At 44.8% G+C, this 23,761-nt stretch overlaps 1 protein-coding gene and 1 non-coding gene across 2 annotated transcripts in view; both read right to left on the reverse strand.

Annotated features, from left to right (window-relative positions):
• The window catches only part of LOC126281761 (microtubule-associated protein futsch), a 791,323-nt gene that overhangs the window by 35,105 nt on the left and 732,457 nt on the right, over positions 1-23,761 (reverse strand). The window contains exons 5-7 of the mRNA XM_049980959.1: positions 16,756-16,974; positions 13,145-13,327; positions 6,103-6,386 (exon numbers count right to left, since the gene is read on the reverse strand). Of these exons, the coding sequence (XP_049836916.1) occupies positions 6,103-6,386; positions 13,145-13,327; positions 16,756-16,974 (686 nt within the window). The remainder of the gene's footprint in view (positions 1-6,102; positions 6,387-13,144; positions 13,328-16,755; positions 16,975-23,761) is intronic.
• Trnas-uga (transfer RNA serine (anticodon UGA)) lies at positions 21,303-21,377 on the reverse strand. Its single transcript has one exon. It is a non-coding gene; the product is annotated as a tRNA-Ser (tRNA).

Below are 23,761 nucleotides of genomic sequence, written 5' to 3' on the forward strand. Positions count from 1 at the left end.
ATCCAGAAACGCACCCTCTCGAAACCTGGCGAGCAAGCTACACCGCGATGCAGAGCGCCTCTCTTGCAGAGTTTGCCACTTGAGTTTGTTAAACATCTCCGTAATGCTATTACAGTTACCAAATAACCCTGTGACGCAACGCGCCGCTCTTCTTTGGACCTTCTCTTTCTCCTCCGTCAACCTGATCTGGTACGGATTCCACACTGATGAGCAATACTCAAGTATAGGTCGAACGAGTGTTTTGTAAGCCACCTCCATTGTTGATGGACTACATTTTCTAAGGACTCTCCCAATGAATCTCAACCTGGTACCCGCCTTATCAACAATTAATTTTATATGATCATTCCACTTCAAATCATTCCGTACGCATACTCCCAGATATTTTACAGAAGTTAACTGCTACCAGTCTTTGTTCCGCTATCATATAATCATACAATAAAGGATCCTTCTTTCTATGTATTCGCAATACATTACATTTGTCTATGCTAAGGGTCAGTTGCCACTCCCTGCACCAAGTGACTATCCGCTGCAGATCTTCCTGCATTTCGCTACAATTTTCTAATGCTGCAACTTCTCTGTATACTACAGCATCATCCGCGAAAAGCCGCATAGAACTTCCGACACTATCTACTAGGTCATTTATACATATTGTGAAAAGGAATGGTCCCATAACACTCCCCTGTGGCACGCCAGAGGTTACTTTAACATTCCAACGAATAAAATTCATGTAGTAAGACACTTTGATATTGTTTTTAAATAAAGAACATGTTAAGCACCAAACAAGGTCAGAACTCGGAACCTTTCATTTAGCTTTCAAACATTTTAACCATTACGCTAACGCAGCTCAGAGTACAATTTGTATCCCGGCGGACTCACGCAATCACGCAAAATACCGACAGACACTGTTGGTATAACTATGAATTACTTATGTTACTTCTACATCTACATTTATACTCCGCAAGCCACCAAACGGTGTGTGGCGGAGGGCACTTTACGTGCCACTGTCATTACCTCCCTTCCCTGTTCCAGTCGCGTATGGTTCGTGGGAAGAACAACTGTCTGAAAGCCTCCGTGCGCGCTCTAATCTCTCTCATTTTACATTTGTGATCTCCTTGGGAGGTATAAGTAGGGGGAAGCAATATATTCGATACCTCATCCAGAAACGCACCCTCTCGAAACCTGGCGAGCAAGCTACACCGCGATGCAGAGCGCCTCTCTTGCAGAGTTTGCCACTTGAGTTTGTTAAACATCTCCGTAATGCTATTACAGTTACCAAATAACCCTGTGACGCAACGCGCCGCTCTTCTTTGGACCTTCTCTTTCTCCTCCGTCAACCTGATCTGGTACGGATTCCACACTGATGAGCAATACTCAAGTATAGGTCGAACGAGTGTTTTGTAAGCCACCTCCATTGTTGATGGACTACATTTTCTAAGGACTCTCCCAATGAATCTCAACCTGGTACCCGCCTTATCAACAATTAATTTTATATGATCATTCCACTTCAAATCATTCCGTACGCATACTCCCAGATATTTTACAGAAGTTAACTGCTACCAGTCTTTGTTCCGCTATCATATAATCATACAATAAAGGATCCTTCTTTCTATGTATTCGCAATACATTACATTTGTCTATGCTAAGGGTCAGTTGCCACTCCCTGCACCAAGTGACTATCCGCTGCAGATCTTCCTGCATTTCGCTACAATTTTCTAATGCTGCAACTTCTCTGTATACTACAGCATCATCCGCGAAAAGCCGCATAGAACTTCCGACACTATCTACTAGGTCATTTATACATATTGTGAAAAGGAATGGTCCCATAACACTCCCCTGTGGCACGCCAGAGGTTACTTTAACGTCTGTAGACGTCTCTCCATTGATAACAACATGCTGTGTTCTGTTTGCTAAAAACTCTTCAATCCAACTACACAGCTGGTCTGATATTCCGTAGGCTCTTACTTTGTTTATCAGGCGAAAGTGCGGAACTGTATCGAACGCCTTCCGGATGTCAAGAAAAATAGCATCTACCTGGGAGCCTGTATCTAATATTTTCTGGGTCTCATGAACAAATAAAGCGAGTTGGGTCTCACACGATCCCTGTTTCCGGAATCCATGTTGATTCCTACAGAGTAGATTCTGGGTTTCCAAAAACGACATGATACTCGAGCAAAAGGTGTAGAAATGCAGCAGCATACAGCGATCTGCACCTCAATTGGTGTTGCTCAGGCAACGGAGGGCATTGAGGTGCTGCCAGTACTTACGCTGACGAAGATGAGGGAGCCAAGTCAATCGAGCGTCGAAAACCAGTCCTAGGAATTGATATATCTCCACTAAAGTGAGTGGATCATCATTAAGGTAAAGTGCGTGAACAGTATGATGCCGACAGAAGTGCATGACACACGACCTTGAGGCTGAAAACTGGAAGCCATGGACTAGAGCCCATGACTGCGCCTTGTGGATGACTCCCAGGAGGTGCTGTTCAGCAACAACAGTGCTGGTGCAGCAGTACGAAATGCATAAGTCGCCTGCATACAGAGAAGGTGAAATGGAGGACCCAACAGCTGCTGCTAGACCATTAATGGGCTACGAGAGAGAGAGAGAGAGAGAGAGAGAGAGAGAGAGACCTCTCAGCACTAGAGTAATCCAGTCTTCTGAACCAAGGTGGAAAATGACACCTTCTTTTGATTCTTTCAGTCTATATGCCTGCCCTTACACAACCACCCCGTCGAAGTACAATAGGAAATAAACAATTACTGCTGTTCTTTATTGAGAAAAAGCTGTTAGTGAGAATGATACAAACACCTTTACTTGCTATCGCCTGAATTAGGAGGCTTGTTTGGTTTAATTAATTAATAGAATATGAAGCAATTGGTATAAAGAATGCTTTTTCCAAACTTTCTATGAAAGGAAGTCTGCTATCAAGACATTGCTTTTGTTAAATTACTTTACTTATGACTGAACGTTACTGAAACCGGAGACCCTCGTCTGTGCTCTGCACTGCAGTCGATCTCTGGCAACGTCTGACTGTGTTTTGTGACGTCAGATGCGCAGAACGAGCCTAAACTCGGCCTCTGTCGTAAAAGGCGCGCACTTTAGCATTCCAAACTATAAAAGGAGTATTTATTTGGAAGTGTGCCAATTCGAATAACACGATAGAGGCATAAGGCCGAGTGCATTCAATACTATGACAAATTTGGGGATAATCGAATACTTTGTCGATCACATACCAGTACAACAACTGTGTGAACACGTCTGATTTGGCAGTCTTTTCAACTACCATTGTAATAAAACACAAACAAAGGCCAGTGTTCAGAGGATGGCTTGTCAATATTGTTTATGATGGCCAAGGAAAATTCCTCAGTTTAGTTTTCCAGGGGAACGAAGCCAAATGAAACAACGTTGGGGCAAGTGGGAGAGTAGAGGCGGCGAGTTCAGTGACGAAGGCAGGTATTGGTATTAAAAACTAATCGAAAACACTATTAACTCCTGAACTTAACGATTTTTTTTCAAATTCAAAACTAATAATTTTTATTAATGAAAAACGCCCTACAATGAATGATATTGCATGCACACATAAAGGCGACTTTCAAAGCTCAAATTAATGAGTTACAAAATTTTGAAAATGCTGAATAATAAAGTCCCGTGTATACTCGTACACTGGACTTCGACTAAAATATCCATAAACATTACATCCTTTTGTTTCTGTGTAGCTACGAAGTGTAACCATGTATTTCACAACGATTTCCTATGAACATAAATCTTGGAGGCGTTGACTGGAGCACAGTGGATGTAGTTATTGCGTGCCACTGGCAAGCACTTGTTGCTCAACTGGCGAACTGTTGTCACTTGCAGACTGTAATGAAGTTGTATCACATTCTTCTTCATTTCCTATTCTGCTAAATTCAGCATCAAACTCAGTACGGTTATAGCAATCCTTTTTTTTTAAAGCATTGCCTAAACGACAATAGACGAGACAGTCTGAAAGCGCGCATTTTGTCTCTCTCAGATTTCCTTGCCTTCTTATAACTCAAAATCTTCACCGTCACACAGCAGAGATGATATCAAGTGGCAACCACCTCAAACAAAACACGACAACCAGGCAATAAATGTAGAACCATATGCTCTCTAGTGACCGGACACACAACTATCAATGGTGAAACCGATGTAAGCAGGGTTCAATTTTTCCGAAGGTGACTTCTTAAGTTGCCTGAGTAAACTCAGGATTTTAGGTTTACATCAAAATAATAAAAATGAGATAACTCGGAATTTTGTGTTAAGAACTTAAAAAAGTTTGGTTATTTTTTAATAGACCTGAGGTGGTCTGACAACGTGTCAGCCTGACAGTGAATACGAGAATTTATTTTAGCAACATTATCTTCTTTAACACCCTTCATCCAGCGGTATTCCAATGCAAGTGTCACAAAGTACTCAGCTACAGGCACGACCGCTTGTTAACTGGATGAATAATGGTGACCAACTGTGAAGATTTTGAGTTATAAGAAGGCAAGGAAATCTGAGAAAGACAAAAATGTGGGTAATAGAGCAGATGTTCCAATATCCCATACTGCAGATCCCTCAGTTTTCCCACTGCCAAGAAATTTTTTTGGGTAGGTGCTTTGTCTTGTTGAAAGACGATTTCTATCTTCAACAAAACAAATACTATTCCTCAATTTTTTGCAGCCAGATCGGTCAGGTGATTACCTTAATATTCACCACCTATTGTTTCACCTTTGTGAAACTACCCCATTAACAAAACCACTTTCGTATTACAAAACATCGATGCCATGACCTTTTCCACTAATGACATCATCTTGGCCACATTTGAAGCTAGAGAACCGGCTTCTGCCCACTGTTTCGATCGTTATTTTGATTCTGGTGTGTACCGGTGAATCCGTTTCATCCAGTGCTATATACAGACACAGAATATGACCTTCGTTTCTGATTCTCCATGTGCGATTCTTCATGCAAAATGTAGAAGACACTTTATTTTAAAATTCTGGCAATTTCACGCACCTTTGTATGTCAATCTTCTACGATTATATCATGCATTTTTTCTACAGTTTCTAATGTGCTTGCACTCTTCGGATGTCCTCCACGTTGGTCATCTTTGACAGTCTCACGGCCTGATTTTAATTTGGACGCTCATTTGTTTGAGGCGGAAGTTGTAGAAGAAGAGTCACCACACTCGATTTCGAATCTCACATGAATCTAGGTCGATGTTAAACTTTCTTTAACAAAACACTTTCCACATCACGATTTTCTTCATTATGAAAATCCGTCAAGTGCACCTCATCCAGAAAATGTGTTATCTCCAGCTTTAGCATCGTTCTGTACCCAATTCTAGAATGAATAAAGCTATGCTCAAATGAAAGAAGCAATGTTTTTCCTTACGGATTTGTTCGGTACGTCATATGACCCGCCGTTTCCTTTTGAAAATTATGGATTGTATTCAAGACAGTGGCTTCTAAAATGGTCGTAATGCTAGTAACATAGCTTCCCAGTTCTCTCTGAATAAAGCTATGCTGCCGCGCGGAGTAGCCTCGCGGTCTGTTGCGTCATGCCACGGACTGCACGGCCTTTCCCGCCTGAGGTTCGAGTCCTCAAATGGTTCAAATGGCTCTGAGTACTATGGGACTTAACATCTGAGGTCATCAGTCCCCCTGAACTTAGAACTACTTAAACCTAACTAACCTAAGGACATCACACACATCCATGCCCGAGGCAGGATTCGAATCTGCGACCATAGCGGTCACGCAGTTCCAGACAGAGACGCCTAGAACCGCACGGCCACTCCGGCCGGCTATGGGCAAGAGTCGCTACATTAGTAGTGTGGGGATAAGCTCAAAATTTGGGTCTGACGGGAGGGTAGTCCGTGCAGTTGTGATGACCACTGTGTCTGAATGGCTTAGTCGTCAGAGCACCTGCCTAGTAAACCAGAGGCCCGGGTTCGAGTCCCAGTGCGGCACTAATATTCAACTTTGCCCATTGATTTAAATCGATGCCCAGTAGAAGTCAATGTCTGTAATTGCTTTGTGACTTAAACAGGATATTGGTTTTGGCAGCAGTTGAAAGCTGGCTCTTGCTTCGGCGTGTACTCACCTGCCTCCGCTGGAGAAGATCTTGGACGTGTCGGTGGCGTTCCACCGCGCGAGGAACTCTTTGAGGTCTCGGCTGTCGCGCGCCGGGCTCAGCACGTACATGTCGAGCTTGCCGTGGCCCACCTTGTGGTACAGGTTGATGGGGTCGGACGAGCTGTAGCAGGCGTGCGGCTTGAGCGCCAGGTGGTGGAGGTTGACCACCATCTCGTGCGCCTCCACCGTGAGGTCGATCAGCAGCGGGTCGCGGTCCTTATCGCCGTCCGGAGACGCTGCGTGTTTCCGCTCCTGCGCATCACAACATTTTTCATTTGTTCCGCTCTTCGAACAGTAGAAAAAAGTTAAACTAAAAATTAAAAAACACCTGAAACATAAAACTCTAAAAAGTAAAAGATGCCTTGCTGTTTTAAGTTTAATTTTAATAATAATACACTACTGGCCATTAAAATTGCTACACCAAGAAATGCAGATGATAAACGGGTATTCATTGGACAAATATATTATACTAGAACTGATGTTTGATTACATTTTCACGCAATTTGGGTGCATAGGTCCTGAGAAATCAGTACCCAGAACAACCACCTATGGCCGTAATAACGGCCTTGATACGCCTGGGCACTGACTCAAACAGAGCGTGGATGGCGTGTACAGGTGCAGCTGCCCATGCAGCTTTAACACGATACCACAGTTCATCAAGAGTAGCGACTGGCATATTGTGACGAACCAGTTGCTCGTCCACCATTGACCAGACGTTTTCAGTTGGTGAGAGATCTGGAGAATTTGCTGGCCATGGCAGCAATCTAACATTTTCTGTATCCAGAAAAGCCCGTACAGGACCTGCAACATGCGGTCGTGCATTATCCTGCTGAAATGTAGGGTTTCGCAGGGATCGAATGACGGGTAGAGCCACGGGTCTGAAATGTAACGTCCACTGTTCAAAGTGCCATCAATGCGAACAAGAGGTTGACCGAGACGTGTAACCAATGGTGCTCCGTACCATCACACCGGGTGATATGGCAGTATGGCGATGACGAATACACGCTTCCAATGTGCCTTCACCGCGATGTCGCCAAACACGGATGCGACCATCATGATGCTGTGAACAGAACCTGGATTCATCCGAAAAAATGATGTTTTGCCATTCGTGCACTCAGGTTCTTCGTTGAGTTCACCATCGCAGGCGCTCCTGTCTGTGATGCAGCGTCAAGGGTAACAGCAGCCATGGTATCCGAGCTGATAGTCCATGCTGCTGCAAACCTCATCGAATTGTTCGTGCAGATGGTTGTTGTCATGCAAACGTCCACATCGGTTGACACAGGGATCGAGACGTGGCTGCACGATCCGTTACAGCCGTGCAGATAAAATGCCCGTCATCTCGACTGCTAGCGATACGAGGCCGTTGGGATCCAGCACGGCCTTCCGTATTACCCTCCTGAACACACCGATTCCATGTTCTGCTAACAATCATTGGATCTCGACCAACGCGAGCAGCAATGTCGCGATACGATAAACCGCAATCGCGATAGGCTACAATCCGATCTTTATCATTTTCGGAAACGTGATGGAACGCATTTTTGCTCCTTACACGAGGCATCACAACAACTTTTCACCAGGCAACGCCGTTGAACTGCTGTTTGTGTATGAGAAATCGGTTGGAAACATTGCTTATGTCATCACGTTGTAGGTGTCGCCACCGGTGCCAACCATGTGTGAATGCTCTGAAAAGCTAATCATTTGCATATCACAGCATCTTCTTCCTGTCGGTTAAATTTCGCGTCTCTATCACGGCGCTGCTTCGGCTCTGCAAGGGAACATAAAACTATGAGAGCATCTCCATATAACACGTGGGAAGAATTTTTACGCTACAGCTCACAAATTCAGTTCTAGGACAGACTGGCTTAATTATCCCAAAACACGGGTGGGAAAGCGTGGTATACTCTACGCCCCTTGTGCCGCCATCTACGGACTCAACGGCTAAACTGAGACATTTCTCGAGGTTTAATAGAAGTGGGGGGTGGGGGGTTCGTGTTCGTGCATGAGGGAGTAGGAGGTCTCGACCTGTGAGGTGTTGTGACTGTGGCAGAAACAGGTATCAATGTCTCCAGGAAAGGTGGCGAAGGTGAAAGAGAAGGGCGTTGTGAGGAGAGCGAAAGGTCACAACATGACTTTCCTGCATCGTTACTTTTGGATGGTATCAATTTTTCGCCAGCCGAAAAGTTCAGTTATCATCGAAGTTTACAGCACGCCAGTAACACTACAGATAGATCGATAAACTGAACTTCTCCTCCAGGGGACATTTGGATGTTTTTTGCTTACACGATGTTGCACTTTGTTGATCCTCCTCCTGTTTTCAATTTTTAAAGGAAATAGAGCATTGTGCTCCACTATCGCCGCACTTCGAAACACACTTTTATGCTAGGCATTGAGCTGTTATGAAATCCAACCGATGTCAGAGGATGATAGTGTGGAACTACTGTATGACGTTGGGAGCAAGTCTTGCACGCTGCACGTACATGCTTACGTTCTAACAGGCCACTCCACAAAAAAATGGTTCAAATGGCTCTGAGCACTATGGGACTTACCATCTGTGGTCATCAGTCCCCTAGAACTGAGAACTACTTAAACCTAACTAACCTAAGGAAATCACACACATCCATGCCCGAGGCATGATTCGAACCTGCGATCGTAGCAGTCACGCGGTTGAGACTGAAGCGCCTAGAACCGCACGGCCACACCGGCCGGCCCCCTCCACACAGCAAGTAGTTATTCATTGTCTCTACAGTGTAATACCATTTGTTATGTCATGTCTTTGCTGCTAGTTCCTAACTATCGTCGCCGTTATTAAAATAGCATTCATCACTTTTCCCAATATTTTCAAAGCAACGGTAGTTTTACGAATAAATATTACTTGTTTTTTTTAAGTTTTATTTAAAAACTAAAAATTTTAGCATTGCTATTGGAAGCATATGATATGCTGCATTTGTACCCGGTTATTAAAAAACAAAAAACTTGTAACCGAGAGCAAACATATACTGAAAAATACCAGATTCTCAGAGGTAAAATACCCGTTCTGTTTTAACCTGTCCGTTTTTCCCATGCCTAGGACATACACATGCTGATTTTTAGGCCATCACATTTTGCCTCGCCTCAGTATTCTCCCTGACACAGCACCCAACAACTTCTTACTCTTTCCTCGGGTGAAGAAACCATTGCGGGGCAGGCATTTACAGAATGACAACGAGGTAATCTTTGAGCTTTTCCTGAAGTGCCGAAATGCACACTTCCACAACCTATGTCTCTGCCAAGTCAACTATAGATAGGAAAAATGTGACGCGTCGAAGGGAGGGTACCTAGAAACGGACTAATACCATCACCCACTGTCATGGTCGCAACTTCATTGTTTTATGATAATTAAATCTTTACGACTACCCTTCGCAGTGTTATATGTGGCTCACTTCTGTCATCTCGCAGGTTGGAGAGAGATTGAGATGAGATTAATACCTGTTACATAGATCATGAATACGACACTTCGTAATGATGTGGAACGTGTCAGGTTAATAACAGATGTCTGTACAAGATATTACATTACACAAAAATTACACAAAATTTTGCATGACACTAATGTTTAAGTTTTTATCCCTTAATTTATATCTAAAAATTCAGCCAATGAGTAGAAGGAGTTGTCATCTAGAAATTCTTTTAATTTATTTTTAAATGATAGTTGGTTATCTGTCAGGCTTTTGATGCTGTTTGGTAGGTGACCAAAGACTTTTGTGGCAGCATAATTTACCCCTTTCTGTGCCAAAGTCAGATTTAACCCTGCATAGTGAAGATCATCCTTTCTCCTGGTGTTATAGCTATGCACACTGCTATTACTTTTGAACTGGGTTGGATTATTAACAACAAATTTCATAAGTGAATATATACACTGTGAGGTTACTGTGAGGATCCCTAGATCCTTAAATAGATGTCTGCAAGATGACCGTGGGTGGGCTCCAGCAATTATTCTGATTACGCGTTTTTGAGCAATGAATACTTTTCTACTCAACGATGAATTACCCCAGAATATGATGCCATATGAAAGCGGTGAATGAAAGCAGGCATAGTAAGCTAATTTACTGAGATTCTTTTCACCAAAATTTGCAATAACCCTAATAGCATACGTAGCTCAACTCACACGTTTCAGCAGACCATCAATGTGTTGCTTCCAGTTACACCTCTCATCAAAGGAAACACCTAAAATTTTTGAAAACTGTACCTTCGCTACAGACTTCTGTTCAAGGTCTATATTTATTACTGGAGTTGTGCCATTTACTGTACGGAACTGTATACAGGGTGTTACAAAAAGGTACGGCCAAACTTTCAGTAAACATTCCTCACACACAAAGAAATAAAATATGTTATGTGGACATGTGTCCGGAAACGCTTAATTTCCATGTTAGAGCTCATTTTATTACTTCTCTTCAAATCACATTTATCATTGAATGGAAACACACAGCAACAGAACGTACCAGCGTGACTTCAAACGCTTTGTTACAGGAAATGTTCATAATGTCCTCCGTTAGCGAGGATACATGCATCCACCCTCCGTCGCATGGAATCCCTGATGCGCTGATGCAGCCCTGGAGAATGGCGTATTGTATCACAGCCGTCCACAATACGAGCACGAAGAATCTCTACATTTGGTACCAGGGTTGCGTAGACAAGAGATTTCAAATGCCCCCATAAATGAAAGTCAAGAGGGTTGAGGCCAGGGGAGCACGGGGGCCATGGAATTGGTCCGCCTATACCAGTCCATCGGTCACCGAATCTGTTGTTGAGAAGTGTACGAACACTTCGACTGAAATGTGCAGGAGCTCCATCGCGCATGAACCACATGTTGTGTCGTACTTGTAAAGCCACATGTTGTAGCAGCACAGGTACTGTATCCCGTCCGAAAACATGATAACGTGCTCCATTGAGCGTAGGTGGACGAAACTAAAATGAGCTCTAACGTGGAAATTAAGCGTTTCCGGACACATGTCCACATAACATTTTTTCTTTATTTGTGTGTGATGAATGTTGCCTGAAAGTTTGGCCGTGCCTTTTTGTAACACCCTGTATACTGTATTTTATCAAAAATTAAAGAGAGTCCGTTTGCTGAGAACCACTTAATATTTTTTGAAAAACATCATTTACAATTACATCACTTAGTTCTTGGTTTTTGGATGTTATTACTATACTTGTATCATCAGCAAAAAGAACTAACTTTGCATCTTCATCAATGTGGAATGGTAAGTCACTAATGTATATCAAGAACAGTAAAGGACCTAAGACCAAACCCTGTGGGACCCCGTACTTGATAGCGTGCAGCCCCCCCCCCCCCCACCCACCCCTCCAGTTTGAGGAATCACCTCTTGTTTAAACATTACACGAACCACTTACACTCCTGGAAATGGAAAAAAGAACACATTGACACCGGTTTGTCAGACCCACCACACTTGCTCCGGACACTGCGAGAGGGCTGTACAAGCAATGATCACACGCACGGCACAGCGGACACACCAGGAACCGCGGTGTTGGCCGTCGAATGGCGCTAGCTGCGCAGCATTTGTGCACCGCCGCCGTCAGTGTCAGCCAGTTTGCCGTGGCATACGGAGCTCCATCGCAGTCTTTAACACTGGTAGCATGCCGCGACAGCGTGGACGTGAACCGTATGTGCAGTTGACGGACTTTGAGCGAGGGCGTATAGTGGGCATGCGGGAGGCCGGGTGGACGTACCGCCGAATTGCTCAACACGTGGGGCGTGAGGTCTCCACAGTACATCGATGTTGTCGCCAGTGGTCGGCGGAAAGTGCACGTGCCCGTCGACCTGGGACCGGACCGCAGCGACGCACGGATGCACGCCAAGACCGTAGGATCCTACGCAGTGCCGTAGGGGACCGCACCGCCACTTCCCAGCAAATTAGGGACACGGTTGCTCCTGGGGTATCGGCGAGGACCATTCGCAACCGTCTCCATGAAGCTGGGCTAAGGTCCCGCACACCGTTAGTCCGTCTTCCGCTCACGCCCCAACATCGTGCAGCCCGCCTCCAGTGGTGTCGCGACAGGCGTGAATGGAGGGACGAATGGAGACGTGTCGTCTTCAGCGATGAGAGTCGCTTCTGCCTTGGTGCCAATGATGGTCGTATGCGTGTTTGGCGCCGTGCAGGTGAGCGCCACAATCAGGACTGCATACGACCGAGGCACACAGGGCCAACACCAGGCATCATGGTGTGGGGAGCGATCTCCTACACTGGCCGTACACCTCTGGTGATCGTCGAGGGGACACTGAATAGTGCACGGTACATCCAAACCGTCATCGAACCCATCATTCTACCATTCCTAGACCGGCAAGGGAACTTGCTGTTCCAACAGGACAATGCACGTCCGAATGTATCCCGTGCCACCCAACGTGCTCTAGAAGGTGTAAGTCAACTACCCTGGCCAGCAAGATCTCCGGATCTGTCCCCCATTGAGCATGTTTGGGACTGGATGAAGCGTCGTCTCACGCGGTCTGCACGTCCAGCACGAAAGCTGGTCCAACTGAGGCGCCAGGTGTAAATGGCATGGCAAGCTGTTCCAGCATCTCTACGATCGTCTCCATGGGAGAATAGCAGCCTGCATTGCTGCGAAAGGTGGATATACACTGTACTAGTGCCGACATTGTGCATGCTCTGTTGCCTGTGTCTATGTGCCTGTGGTTCTGTCAGTGTGATCATGTGATGTATCTGACCCCAGGAATGTGTCAATAAAGTTTCCCCTTCCTGGGACAATGAATTCACGGTGTTCTTATTTCAATTTCCAGGAGTGTATTTCAACTTTCTGCATTCTTCCAGTTAAGTTTGAATTAAACCATTTGTGCACTGCCCCACTCAAACCATAACGATTTAGCTTATCTAAAAGAATTCCGTGATTTACTGCGACGGGAGCTTTAACTAACAAGTGTAGGCAACAGATGTGCTGCCGACCAGTCAGTAGGGAGCAGACAGGGCTTCTGTGGCCGAGTGGCCTTAGCCCCTTAGTACCTGCAGGTTGCAGAAGAAGTGTCCGATCTGTGGGTAGACGTGGCCGCCCTGCTTACGCCGCAACACGGCCGACATCCCGTTTACGTTGCCGTTGTTGAGTCGCGTCACCAGCACTGCGTCCAAGCGGTCCAGGTGGCGCACGAAGTCCCAGAAGCACGCCTTGCGTGCGAACCCGCCATCCACCTGCAACAGCACAACAGGGCGTGACTCAGCATTCTCTCTCTCTCTCTCTCTCTCTCTCTCTCTCTCTCTCTCTCTCTCTCTCTCTCTCTCACACACACACACACACACACACACACAAGTCAGCGAACGCTCCAAATCTTTGCCAATTTGGCCAAATTCTCGACTGCCGCATCGTCCGTCCAAAACATTCCGGGGTACACCAGGTGTCTCGGCGTACCGGTCTCGAAGAGGACAATCCATAGCTTTGACCATTTCACATTGTCGAAAGCTTTCTTATAATCCACGAAGCACATATGGTGAGTCTCTCGGTCAATATAAACGTTGTGATTATTGTGCATGTACCGAAGTATGTGCTATGTTTCGCAGAACACCGCTTGTCGATACGTGCAATCGCCCCCGGAATAATGGAGGTATTACGTCTTACGCGACTCACCTCTTATATTTGTCGAATTATTGCTCGTATAGTCATAACCTGTTAACGTAAACATTAGTAGACTCGCTATTTGTAGCTTACAAGTTATCCAAAATATGCATTTGTGCGCATCACGTTCGTGCCGAACTTCTCTTCCGCTATCGCACACTGACCATTCACATCTGCTATCCCCTCCCCTTCCGCGTTTCCTGCGCAGGTGCTGGCCAAGTTACTTTGTGCGCGCGAGTCTAAGGCCGTTATTACACTATCAAATTTCTTTTTCAAAGATTTGATGAAAGATATTTGACAAAGATCTTTGACGTAGCGCTAGAAGGGGTATTACGCCGTCGTCATATTTTTCGTCAAGAGTTCTTGATGGCTGACAACAAGAACTTGTTATTAACCACAGCAGTTGCATGTACCACAATTGCACTGTGTGCAAATGCGGAAGAGAAGCGGGGGAAAGAAAGGAAACATACTTGGTTGAGGCCGTAGGTTTTACGACGACACGATAAAAGCATTCAACAAAACTTGTTACGTGAGTTTACAGTGGAAGACGTCAAATCGTACATCAATTACTCAAGAATGGATAAGCATACATTTATGTATGTGCTCAATGAAGTGTATCTTCATATGAGGAAGAACAATATTCACTTAAGAACTGTTACATCTGCAGAAGACAGGCTCACTGTACCACATTACAGGAGAGGGTTAGGTTAGGTTAGGTTAGGTTAGGTTAGGTTAGGTTAGGTTAGGTTAGGTCAGGTCAGGTCAGGTCTTCAATCTTCGTAATCTATTTTTGTATTTAGTGTGCCCCACGTTGTAAAGCGCCTCATCAGCTTCATACATCTCTATTAATTTTGTTGTTGTCGGCACACACGAGTTGTTTATAAAAACACTACAGACGACAGAACGCAGCGATGCTAGCGCTCCATGTGGTAATATGTCACATTGCAGTGAACAGAAGACAAGCGATTTCTTTGATCAGATCTACAGCGAGGTCCTAGATTTGATCAAATATTGGACGAAATTTGACAAAGTTCCCTATTACACCATCAAATATCTTGGACAAAGATATTTGACAAAGAAATTTGAGAGTGTAATAGCGGCCTAAGCAACAGATGTACTTTCGACCAGTCAGTAGCGAGCAGACAGTGTTCAGTAGAGGACGTGAAACCATAGTTTGTCAACGGCGTTGTGTCAAATGTAACAGTGGAGCAACATCTCTAAATCAAGTCTTCAAGATATTCTCCAGAATAAAGAGTGACCGAAACGTCCGTTAACTTTTGAAATTTCAGTATTTCAGGTAGACAGTTAAAAGTTGATGCACATGCTTGAAATGGCATAGTGTTTTATTGAAACCAAAAAGCGTTCACGAAATGACCAGCAGGTGGCGCTTCACCTGTAATCGACAGACGATGTTCTGAACAGCACTGTAAGTAAGTATGGTGAGAAATTGTCGTCTATGTTGCTATTTACCATTCCTTATTCCTTGGTCGTGTGACTAGGACCTCCAGTTGGGTAGACCATTCGACGGAGCAAGTCTTTCGATTTGACGACACTTCGGCGACTTGCGCGTCGATGGGGATGAAATGATGGTGATTAGGACAACACAACACCCAATCCCTGAGCGGAGAAAATCCCCGACCCAGCCGGAAATCGAGCCCAGGCCCTTAGGATTGACATTTGGTCGTGCTGACCACCCAGCTACCAGGGGCGGACACCATTCCTAGTGAGGGCTGACGATCGCGGTACACTTGCGACTTAGGTAACCTCGCACGCATGAGACCATTTATCCACGTTCAGGACATCATTAGGCCAGATCAGTTTGCGCTACAGCCTTCGCTTCAGCCGAACTTCAACTACTGCGAGTCACAGAGCACATCGCCTGTAATATGAATGTTTTGAATTATACCGCGACCATATTCTTAGACATAGAAAAAGATTACAACTGTGTGTGGACTCGTAAGCTCTTTATCAAACTGAAAACCTTTCCTGACTATTGTCTATGTAAAATTGGCACTTTTCTCCAACACTGGTAGATAATGGTTTATATCGATGGACCTAAAGGAAGGTCTCCCACAGGTCTCTGTCATATCCCCAACTCTTTTCATCGTTTGTGTTAACGACTTACCCATCCTCCACCAGGTCGTCCTGTCTCAGTTTGCATTACTCACTGGTAGCTGGTGGATTACTGCAGCAATGGGGAGACTACAACATCAGCTCACGCTGAGGGAACAGTGGGCATCAAATAATCACATTTCTCTAAACGCCGACAAAACTCTTCACTCGCAAACTCCTCGACTTGCAGAACAGGCTTACTCTTCACCATCAAGAACTTGCACGGATAAGCGAAGTGAAATACTTAGGGGTGACCCTTTTGCAGGCACTAAGGGCATTATGTTCGAGAGAATATACTGCACGTTTGGCAGTGGTGGGAGCGATGGTGACAGAAATGTGCATGTACATAGACAAAAGACTGAATGGGCTGGATGTAGGTGCCGGATGGTGCGTGCGATTGTGGTTGAGTAGAGGTGAGAGTAGAAATATTCGTTGGGTGCAATGGCTAAGGGAAGGATATTGTAGGTTAAACTAAGGGGGATAGTCGGTTTAAAATTAAGTGTGCCTGTTTGAGTGTATTTGAGGCGGTCACATTGAAATAAAAGACACATTCGTCAGCTAGGGAAATTTGTTTAGAGTGTGTGGAATTGTTGGAATGCATAGATGTTTTGCAGGAATCCTGTAATAAAGCAGACGTTATCTTTGGATATGAGAAGGAGGTGGAGAGCGCTGTTGAGGAGGATTGGATTGACCTGTCAGCTGGTCAGATGAGGACCCTGAGCTCGCTTTTTGTTGGGGGACGTTGTGCTTTGCACTTGTGGGGAATGTGTGAGACTGAGTCATTGAAAATGAGAGGAGGTTTCAGGTTGGGTGAGTATTCGAAGAGATCGTATCATTTCAGATGTATTGTTCAGACTGACTCCTACTGTAGGTGACCTTAAGAGGATCAGCTTACCAGCATGTTGAAACCGTTGATGCCGAAGAGTGCCGCGTCCCCCTGTCCGCCGGGGAACACGTAGAGTGTGGGGTGGCTGAACCGGATATTGCCCACCACGTCGCTGGGCTCCAGTAGCGCCTCTAGCGGCGCGGCGCGCACGAACGCCGACAGGTAGTTGATGAAGTTGCCGATGGCGGCGCCGCCGGCCGTCATTCGGTCGTCAGGATTGATTCGCACCTAGATTACATTACATTAGATATACACACAGAGGGAAGTCCTCAAGGATGCAGAACGTCATAAAACAAAAGTAAATATTCATATTTACAATAAAACAGAGCTGTTAATGTTCCTTCCATATAAGCTAAGTGAAATGGTGGTTGTGGATGTGGAATAAGACAAAAAAATCTTAAATATATTTTCATTTCTCACATAACATGTACATGTACAATACACATTGAAACTTATGATTGTTATTGCCTCTGAACATCAAACAGGAAATTAGTTTACAACATTTACAATACCGTACTGACATTGATTACACTGAAGGTGCCAATCCTGCGTCAGGCCATCCTGATTTAGGTTTTCCGTGATTTTCCTAAATCGCTTCAGGCAAATGGAGGGATGGTTCCTTTGAAAGGGCACGGCCGACTTCCTTCCCCGTCCTTCCCTAATCCGATGAGACCGATGACCTCGCTGTTTGGTCTCTTCCTCCAAAAACAACCCCAACCCAACTCTGAAGGTGCACTGAATGTGTGATGAAGTCAAATATAACGAAATGCTTAAGTTTTTTGACATTATTAATGATATATACATCGATTGGATTTCGCTAATAAATTCGGCAGTAGAGTAGAAAGACTAGCTGCCAATAAAGCCTTTAGGCTCGTCTTAAACTGTTATTACATAGTAGTTAAACTTCTTACAGTGGCTGGCAAGTTACTGAGAAAGTGTGTTCCTGAATAATGGACACATTTCTGGACCAAAATACGTGGCTTTAAATCTTTACAAATATTATTCTTATTTCTGCTATTGATTCGAAGAACTGAGGTGTAGACTGGAAAAAAAGGGATTTATTATTTATGACAGAGATGTAGACTGGAAAAAAGAGATTTATTATATATGACAAAGTTCTGTGATGAATGTGTATGTTGCGAAGCAATCTCTAGTATTCCCAGTGTCTTGATCAGGCTTCTGCAGGACATTCTTGAGTTCATACCACATATAATTCGTATTACATGCTGTTGGACTTGGAAAATTCTAGCTGTCCCAAAAAACGACGACAAACAGTTAAAATACTCAGTAGTCTATACTAAAAAACAGGACTTACGCACAATATCTCCAAATCCCGGTCTGATCCATCCTCCCACTTCGCAATGTCATCTCAACTTCCACATTTCCAAAATTCTTGCAAATGTTTGAATGCCTTGCCATGCCCACCCAGTTTCCTTCCCCAACGCGACGCCTATGCCAACTGAACCTCCCTGTCTCTGCATTCTGTATGTCCCCCAACCGCGCATTACCATTCCACTGTTCCTCAGCCATCGTCAAATCCTGGTAACCTGTCACATCTATAGATCACTTCTCTCCAACTGTTCATGTAAACTCTTCCCACATCTTCCAACGAAATGTCAGGCAGTTGCCATGACCTCGTCACTAAGGCCTCTTTAACATGTACGACTCTCTTACTTCAGTCGACTGCTCGTGACCTATGTACTGCGGAACCCTTCGCGTATTATTCCTGACAGACTCAGTTTCACGAGCAGTCGTTTGTCTGTATGCCTTGGCGCCAAAGTTGCGTTTTTTGTCATTGCTGTTTCCGCCGACATCTGTAGAGTTAAGGACAATTCGAATTTGACGTAAATTGAACGTCAAAGAATGGAAGGGAATGCCGGCATCGAATGGTAGTGTCTTCACATTAGATGAACCGTCAACATAACATTCCGTGGCTTAGTTCTGTACTGTAAGGTGAACATCAAGTTGTGAGGGGGCAAACGCGATAAAAAACAGGAGTGTGGTAAACGAAGTAAGGAACTACGAATGATAGTGGAGTTTATTAACGACCAAAGGTTGTATATTAGATTCTCCACACTGCTAAAAACTGAAAGAATGTGAAAAGAGTGCCAAACATTTCGAAACACCAACATTTATTTGCTGAAGATAATATGCACATATCAACACACAATATTTACAAGGCAGTAAAAGTTTTTGCTTTATGCTTTGTCTAATTTTATGTCTCAGTGTCAAATACTGTAACATCACAAACTAATTTCTTCCTAAAAAAGAACTGAATTATTCTCTACTGAAACAACATTAATGAAAAAACGTATTTGTATTCTCAATTATGTGCAAGGTAGGCTTCTTCTTTGTCGTTCTTTTTGTTCCGATTTTTAGTCTCACTTATGAAAGAACAGCAGCAAGAAAAATACCAAGTTTCATAAGTTCTTTACAACGTGTCATTAAAACAAAGCAAATAGTAAAGTATAGATTTATAAGGCACAAGAGCGCAAACTTCATTAATTATATGCATGCATGGTGTCTGTTCTGTGTCGGACATGTCCGAAAGAAGCGGACACCACGCATTCATATAATTGATTCCTCTAGATGGCCAGTGGATCTAATTTCTTCAGTACGGATGCACAAGTACGTCCGACCTCCAGTGGGGTCTCACAGTAGCAAGCATGGATGAGATGCAAGGGACTGCAGATAGGTGGCGCTCGGTGGTGTTGTGTGTCCCGGACGACACAGTCGTTAACGCATCTGCGTAGTAAGCTGGGGATACTAAGTTCGAATCCCAGCCCGGTACACATTTTCACTCGCCGCCGCTGATTCCCGATGCATAGCTGACATCAGTAATCCCTTCCCTTTCTTTTCCCTTCCTTTCCTCACTCCCCCCCTCCCCGTCCCACCTTCAATTTACATATAACTTCCTTTAAGTTACCACAACTGAATACAGTGAGAATTGGTAATGTTTTTTATTCGCAGAATCCAGGCTGGAACGCGGCGTGGTAGCTGATGAAATCGACTGTCAATGGGAAATGCCTTTACGGTCGCTACCATCAGCCACCGTGCTGATTGGCGGCTTGAATTTCGCGAATAGTAACTGCCGATGTTAACAGTCGAGTTACCACTTGCCATTTCTGCGCATGCAATCTAATCGTGCATGCACGAGATTTTGGAACTCTACATTCGGAATACTCAGCTGAGTTTGGCGTCGCTCACTCAGTCACGACGTGCTTGTCTGCTGATTTGCACACCGTCACCTGACACCACAATTACTGAAGCAAGCATGTCGCTCGTCTAAGTCAGGGTTATGTACATCTTCACTGCCACTCATCCCTCCGGATGGAACAGTCCTTTGCCGAGCGGGACTAGCCGAGCGGTCTGGGACGCTGCAGTCATGGACTGTGCGGCTGATCCCGGCGGAGGTTCGAGTCCTCCCTCGGGCATGGATGCGTGTGTTTGTCCTTAGGATAATTTAGGTTAAGTAGTGTGTAAGCTTAGGGACTGATGACCTTAGCAGTTAAGTCCCATAAGATTTCACACACGTTTTTGAACAGTCCTTTCTTTTCCTTTCCCACATCAGAATCACCTCCTAGCCTTTGACTGGGAGTCATACCTAAACTACTCAATTTGCTCTCCATCAGATCCGTCATGGCAGCAATGTATCAGCACCGGACACCCATTCTACGACTTCCCTACATGCTGCTCCCCGGATTATCTACTCTCCACCATACCAAAGTCCCCATACTGCTGTCACATGTCCCCCTTACGAAATTCACAATATTTAACTATCAACATCTTCATCTTTCAGTCTATCAATTTTCAAACTACAAATATATAAACATATAGTTCACTAATATTTTAAAAATTCTTGCATCTGGCTTTGGTCGGGTACAGAGCAGGTGTAATTCAAACACTAACAATCCACCCAACGTCGATGCTGTGCCTCGAGGGAGAAATAACTATAGGGTTCGAACTTAGATAGTGGCAATTATTTATTCACAATCGATACAGAAGAGTTAAAAGTTTGCAACTCTTACTGTCCTTCAAAGTAGTCAGCGTTGTGTAGAACCCTGTTTCCAGCGATGTGGAAGGCGTAGTATACCGTTAGCAGAGCCTGTTCTGTTGATGGTGTGTATGGAGCGGTCTAAAGTTATGGTGATTCCCGTGCGCGACTGTGATGGTGTTATCCTGACGCATTACGTTCCTCCACGGCAGACCGCCAATGCAAAGTATTACTGTTCATTTTTGGAGCATCACCTACGATCAGCTTTGCGAAAGAAGTGTCGACACTTTCTGCGCAACCCACCCATCATTTTGCTCGACAATGCGCGGGCGCATACAACGAAAGCTGCGGCTGCTTTGTTCGGTCAGTGGGACTGGGAAGTACTGCACCGTCCACCATACTCCCCGGAGTTAAGTTCTTGTGACTTTGATTTGGTCCGAAGATGAAGGAACCACTTCGTGGCATTCGCTTCAGAACTATTCCAGAGATTCGACAGGCAGCAGACCGCTCCATTCGCACCATCAACAGGATAGGCTGTAACTTCCTGGCAGATTAAAACTGTGTGCCCGACCGAGACTCGAACTCGGGACCTTTGCCTTTCACGGGCAACTGCTCTACCAACTGAGCTACCGAAGCACGACTCACGCCCGGTACCCACAGCTTTACTTCTGCCAGTACCTCGTCTCCTACCTTCCAAACTTTACAGAAGCTCTCCTGCGAACCATGCAGAACTAGCACTCCTGAAAGAAAGGATATTGCGGAGACATGGCTTAGCCACAGCCTGGGGGATGTTTCCAGAATGAGATTTTCACTCTGCAGCGGAGTGTGCGCTGATATGAAAGTTCCTGGCAGGAAGGCTGTGCTAACGGTATTCTACGCCTTCCACATCGATGGCAACGGGTTCTACACAACGCTGGTGACTACTCTGAAAGACAGTAACAGGTGCAAACATGTAACTCTTTTGTATCGGTTGAGAATAAATAGTTGCCACTGCTTAAGTTCCAACCATTATATATATATATATAGAGAGAGAGAGAGAGAAACAACAAAGGTAGGTTGTAAGACTACAGAAATATGTTCCCATTAAATAACGTAGGGGTTAAATTACATTCAGTTTCCATATGACGATGGCATATTAAGCTGAAAGCCAGTTCATAAGCAAATAAATAATATTTCCTTCTTAAAATGAACTCTAGGTTACTTACATCAAACATAAATTGTTATACGTTTTTCTAACATTATTACTGTAGGCTACTGTTGCATTGGTCTTTGTAATGATTAGCGGTTTCATTAAAATTTTGCACACCTTCAGAGCCATTACAGCTGCAGCGCAACCCACCAGTTTTATGTGCTATGCAAGGCCTCTGTGAGTTACTTTTTGTGCCTTACACTCCTCGACCGCATACAATACGTTATCGCATCATCCTGCCCAACCTCGATTCTCGTCTCCGTTTGCTCCGTTGCGCCACTGAAATGGCAGTCCAGGGGATAGGGGAGGTGGAAGAAGGAGAACTCGTCGAACGAATCGAGTTGCTTGACCTTTGTCGACATTTCCGGTAGCCACCCTCCTCCGTTCGATCAATTTTCCACGGGTCGCCGTTGAGCTTCCCCCGGGAACATCTTGCCTTTCTAGTCCAAGGGGGTGTAATTCGCTAGAATGTCTTTTAGAGCTGAGGGGCTTCTTAAGTTTTTGTCCTCAAGAACGCACCCTTCCTGCTTCATCATGTTAGAGAGAGGCAGAGGGAATCTGCGAGGTGTCGCATGTGGAGGGATCGCAACCTTGTCACTGAACCTTCTTACGGAGAAAGACACTCGTGGTACACTTACAAATCGCATTAAACGGCGGATGGCGACGAGTCAGGCACATTGCTCCACGTCAGGGCAGCTCCAAACACTCGTCTACATCAGCACCGTCTGCGCAGAAACGGGAAACCGTTAGGGGTATCGTAGCATTCTGAGCACGCGCTCAAATCGAGGAGATGTTTCCGATGCAATAACATATGGCTGGCGCTCTGCAGCTGACACGCATTGTGCGAATGGACACGGCCGGTTACCGGCTTTTGTTATTTATGGAGATGAATTATTTACTGACAATGCATTATGCGAGCCATCTCGCGTGACGGGACACGGCCAAATGGCGGCGTCAGTTGTGCGTAATGTGTGTGATCTCGAATTACACACCACTGACAGACTGTTGTGCTGCATGAAGATCGGCTTCGATAGCGAATCCGGCGGACCGTGCACAACGCCTAAATAGGATATAAAGGTCAAAAATCCGTCACTCATTGCACTGGGGCACACATTTTCGAAAGGATAAATGTTGCTGGTTCCAAAAAAAGGCATCAGTTTTTTCCTCATTGTGCTGTAGTTTTCGAGGCATAGAGCATATGGTGAATACCACTGTTCATTCCACATCTGCTGAAATAATCTACAAGCAAATGTAGAGTGTGTGGTGTCGGGTGCTTCGTACGAATGTAAGCGACGCAACTGACCGATGGAGAGGTGACTTCTCTGTATTCCCCTGTATGCATCCCGATCTGTTACCCTATTCTTATAATCGCTACGCAAGGTATATGTGGCGGCAGCACAATTTCGCACAGTCTTCTCCAGATATCTTCTCCAGATACACCTTCTTTACATTTACACTACTGCATCACCTCTTTCCTGTCAAAGATTTTAATTTACGTTTCCCGAGTATCTCTGTTAAACTTCCTGGGGGCTATATCGACCTGTAACGATCCTAACAGCACGGCTGCTGATATGCGCTCCCGATATTAACTCCAAAAGTTGGAGCATTAATCTAGATGTTTTCGAAGAACGTGTTGTATGAGATTTTCTTTACATGTACCATGGCCTTTTTCGGAATCGTGCCAAGAATTTTAAGTGATTCGCCACCTCTACTAATGGTTTTATGTGTACGCACCATTTCGTATCATTTCTTAGTATTATCCATAACAACACTGCCCGACAAAAAGTGAAGCGCCCAGAAGACATGGTCGGATGTCAATGCAACTTGGCACA

The sequence above is a fragment of the Schistocerca gregaria genome, chromosome 7 (assembly GCF_023897955.1).
Source record: "Schistocerca gregaria isolate iqSchGreg1 chromosome 7, iqSchGreg1.2, whole genome shotgun sequence".
NCBI classification, from domain to species: Eukaryota; Metazoa; Arthropoda; class Insecta; order Orthoptera; family Acrididae; genus Schistocerca; species Schistocerca gregaria.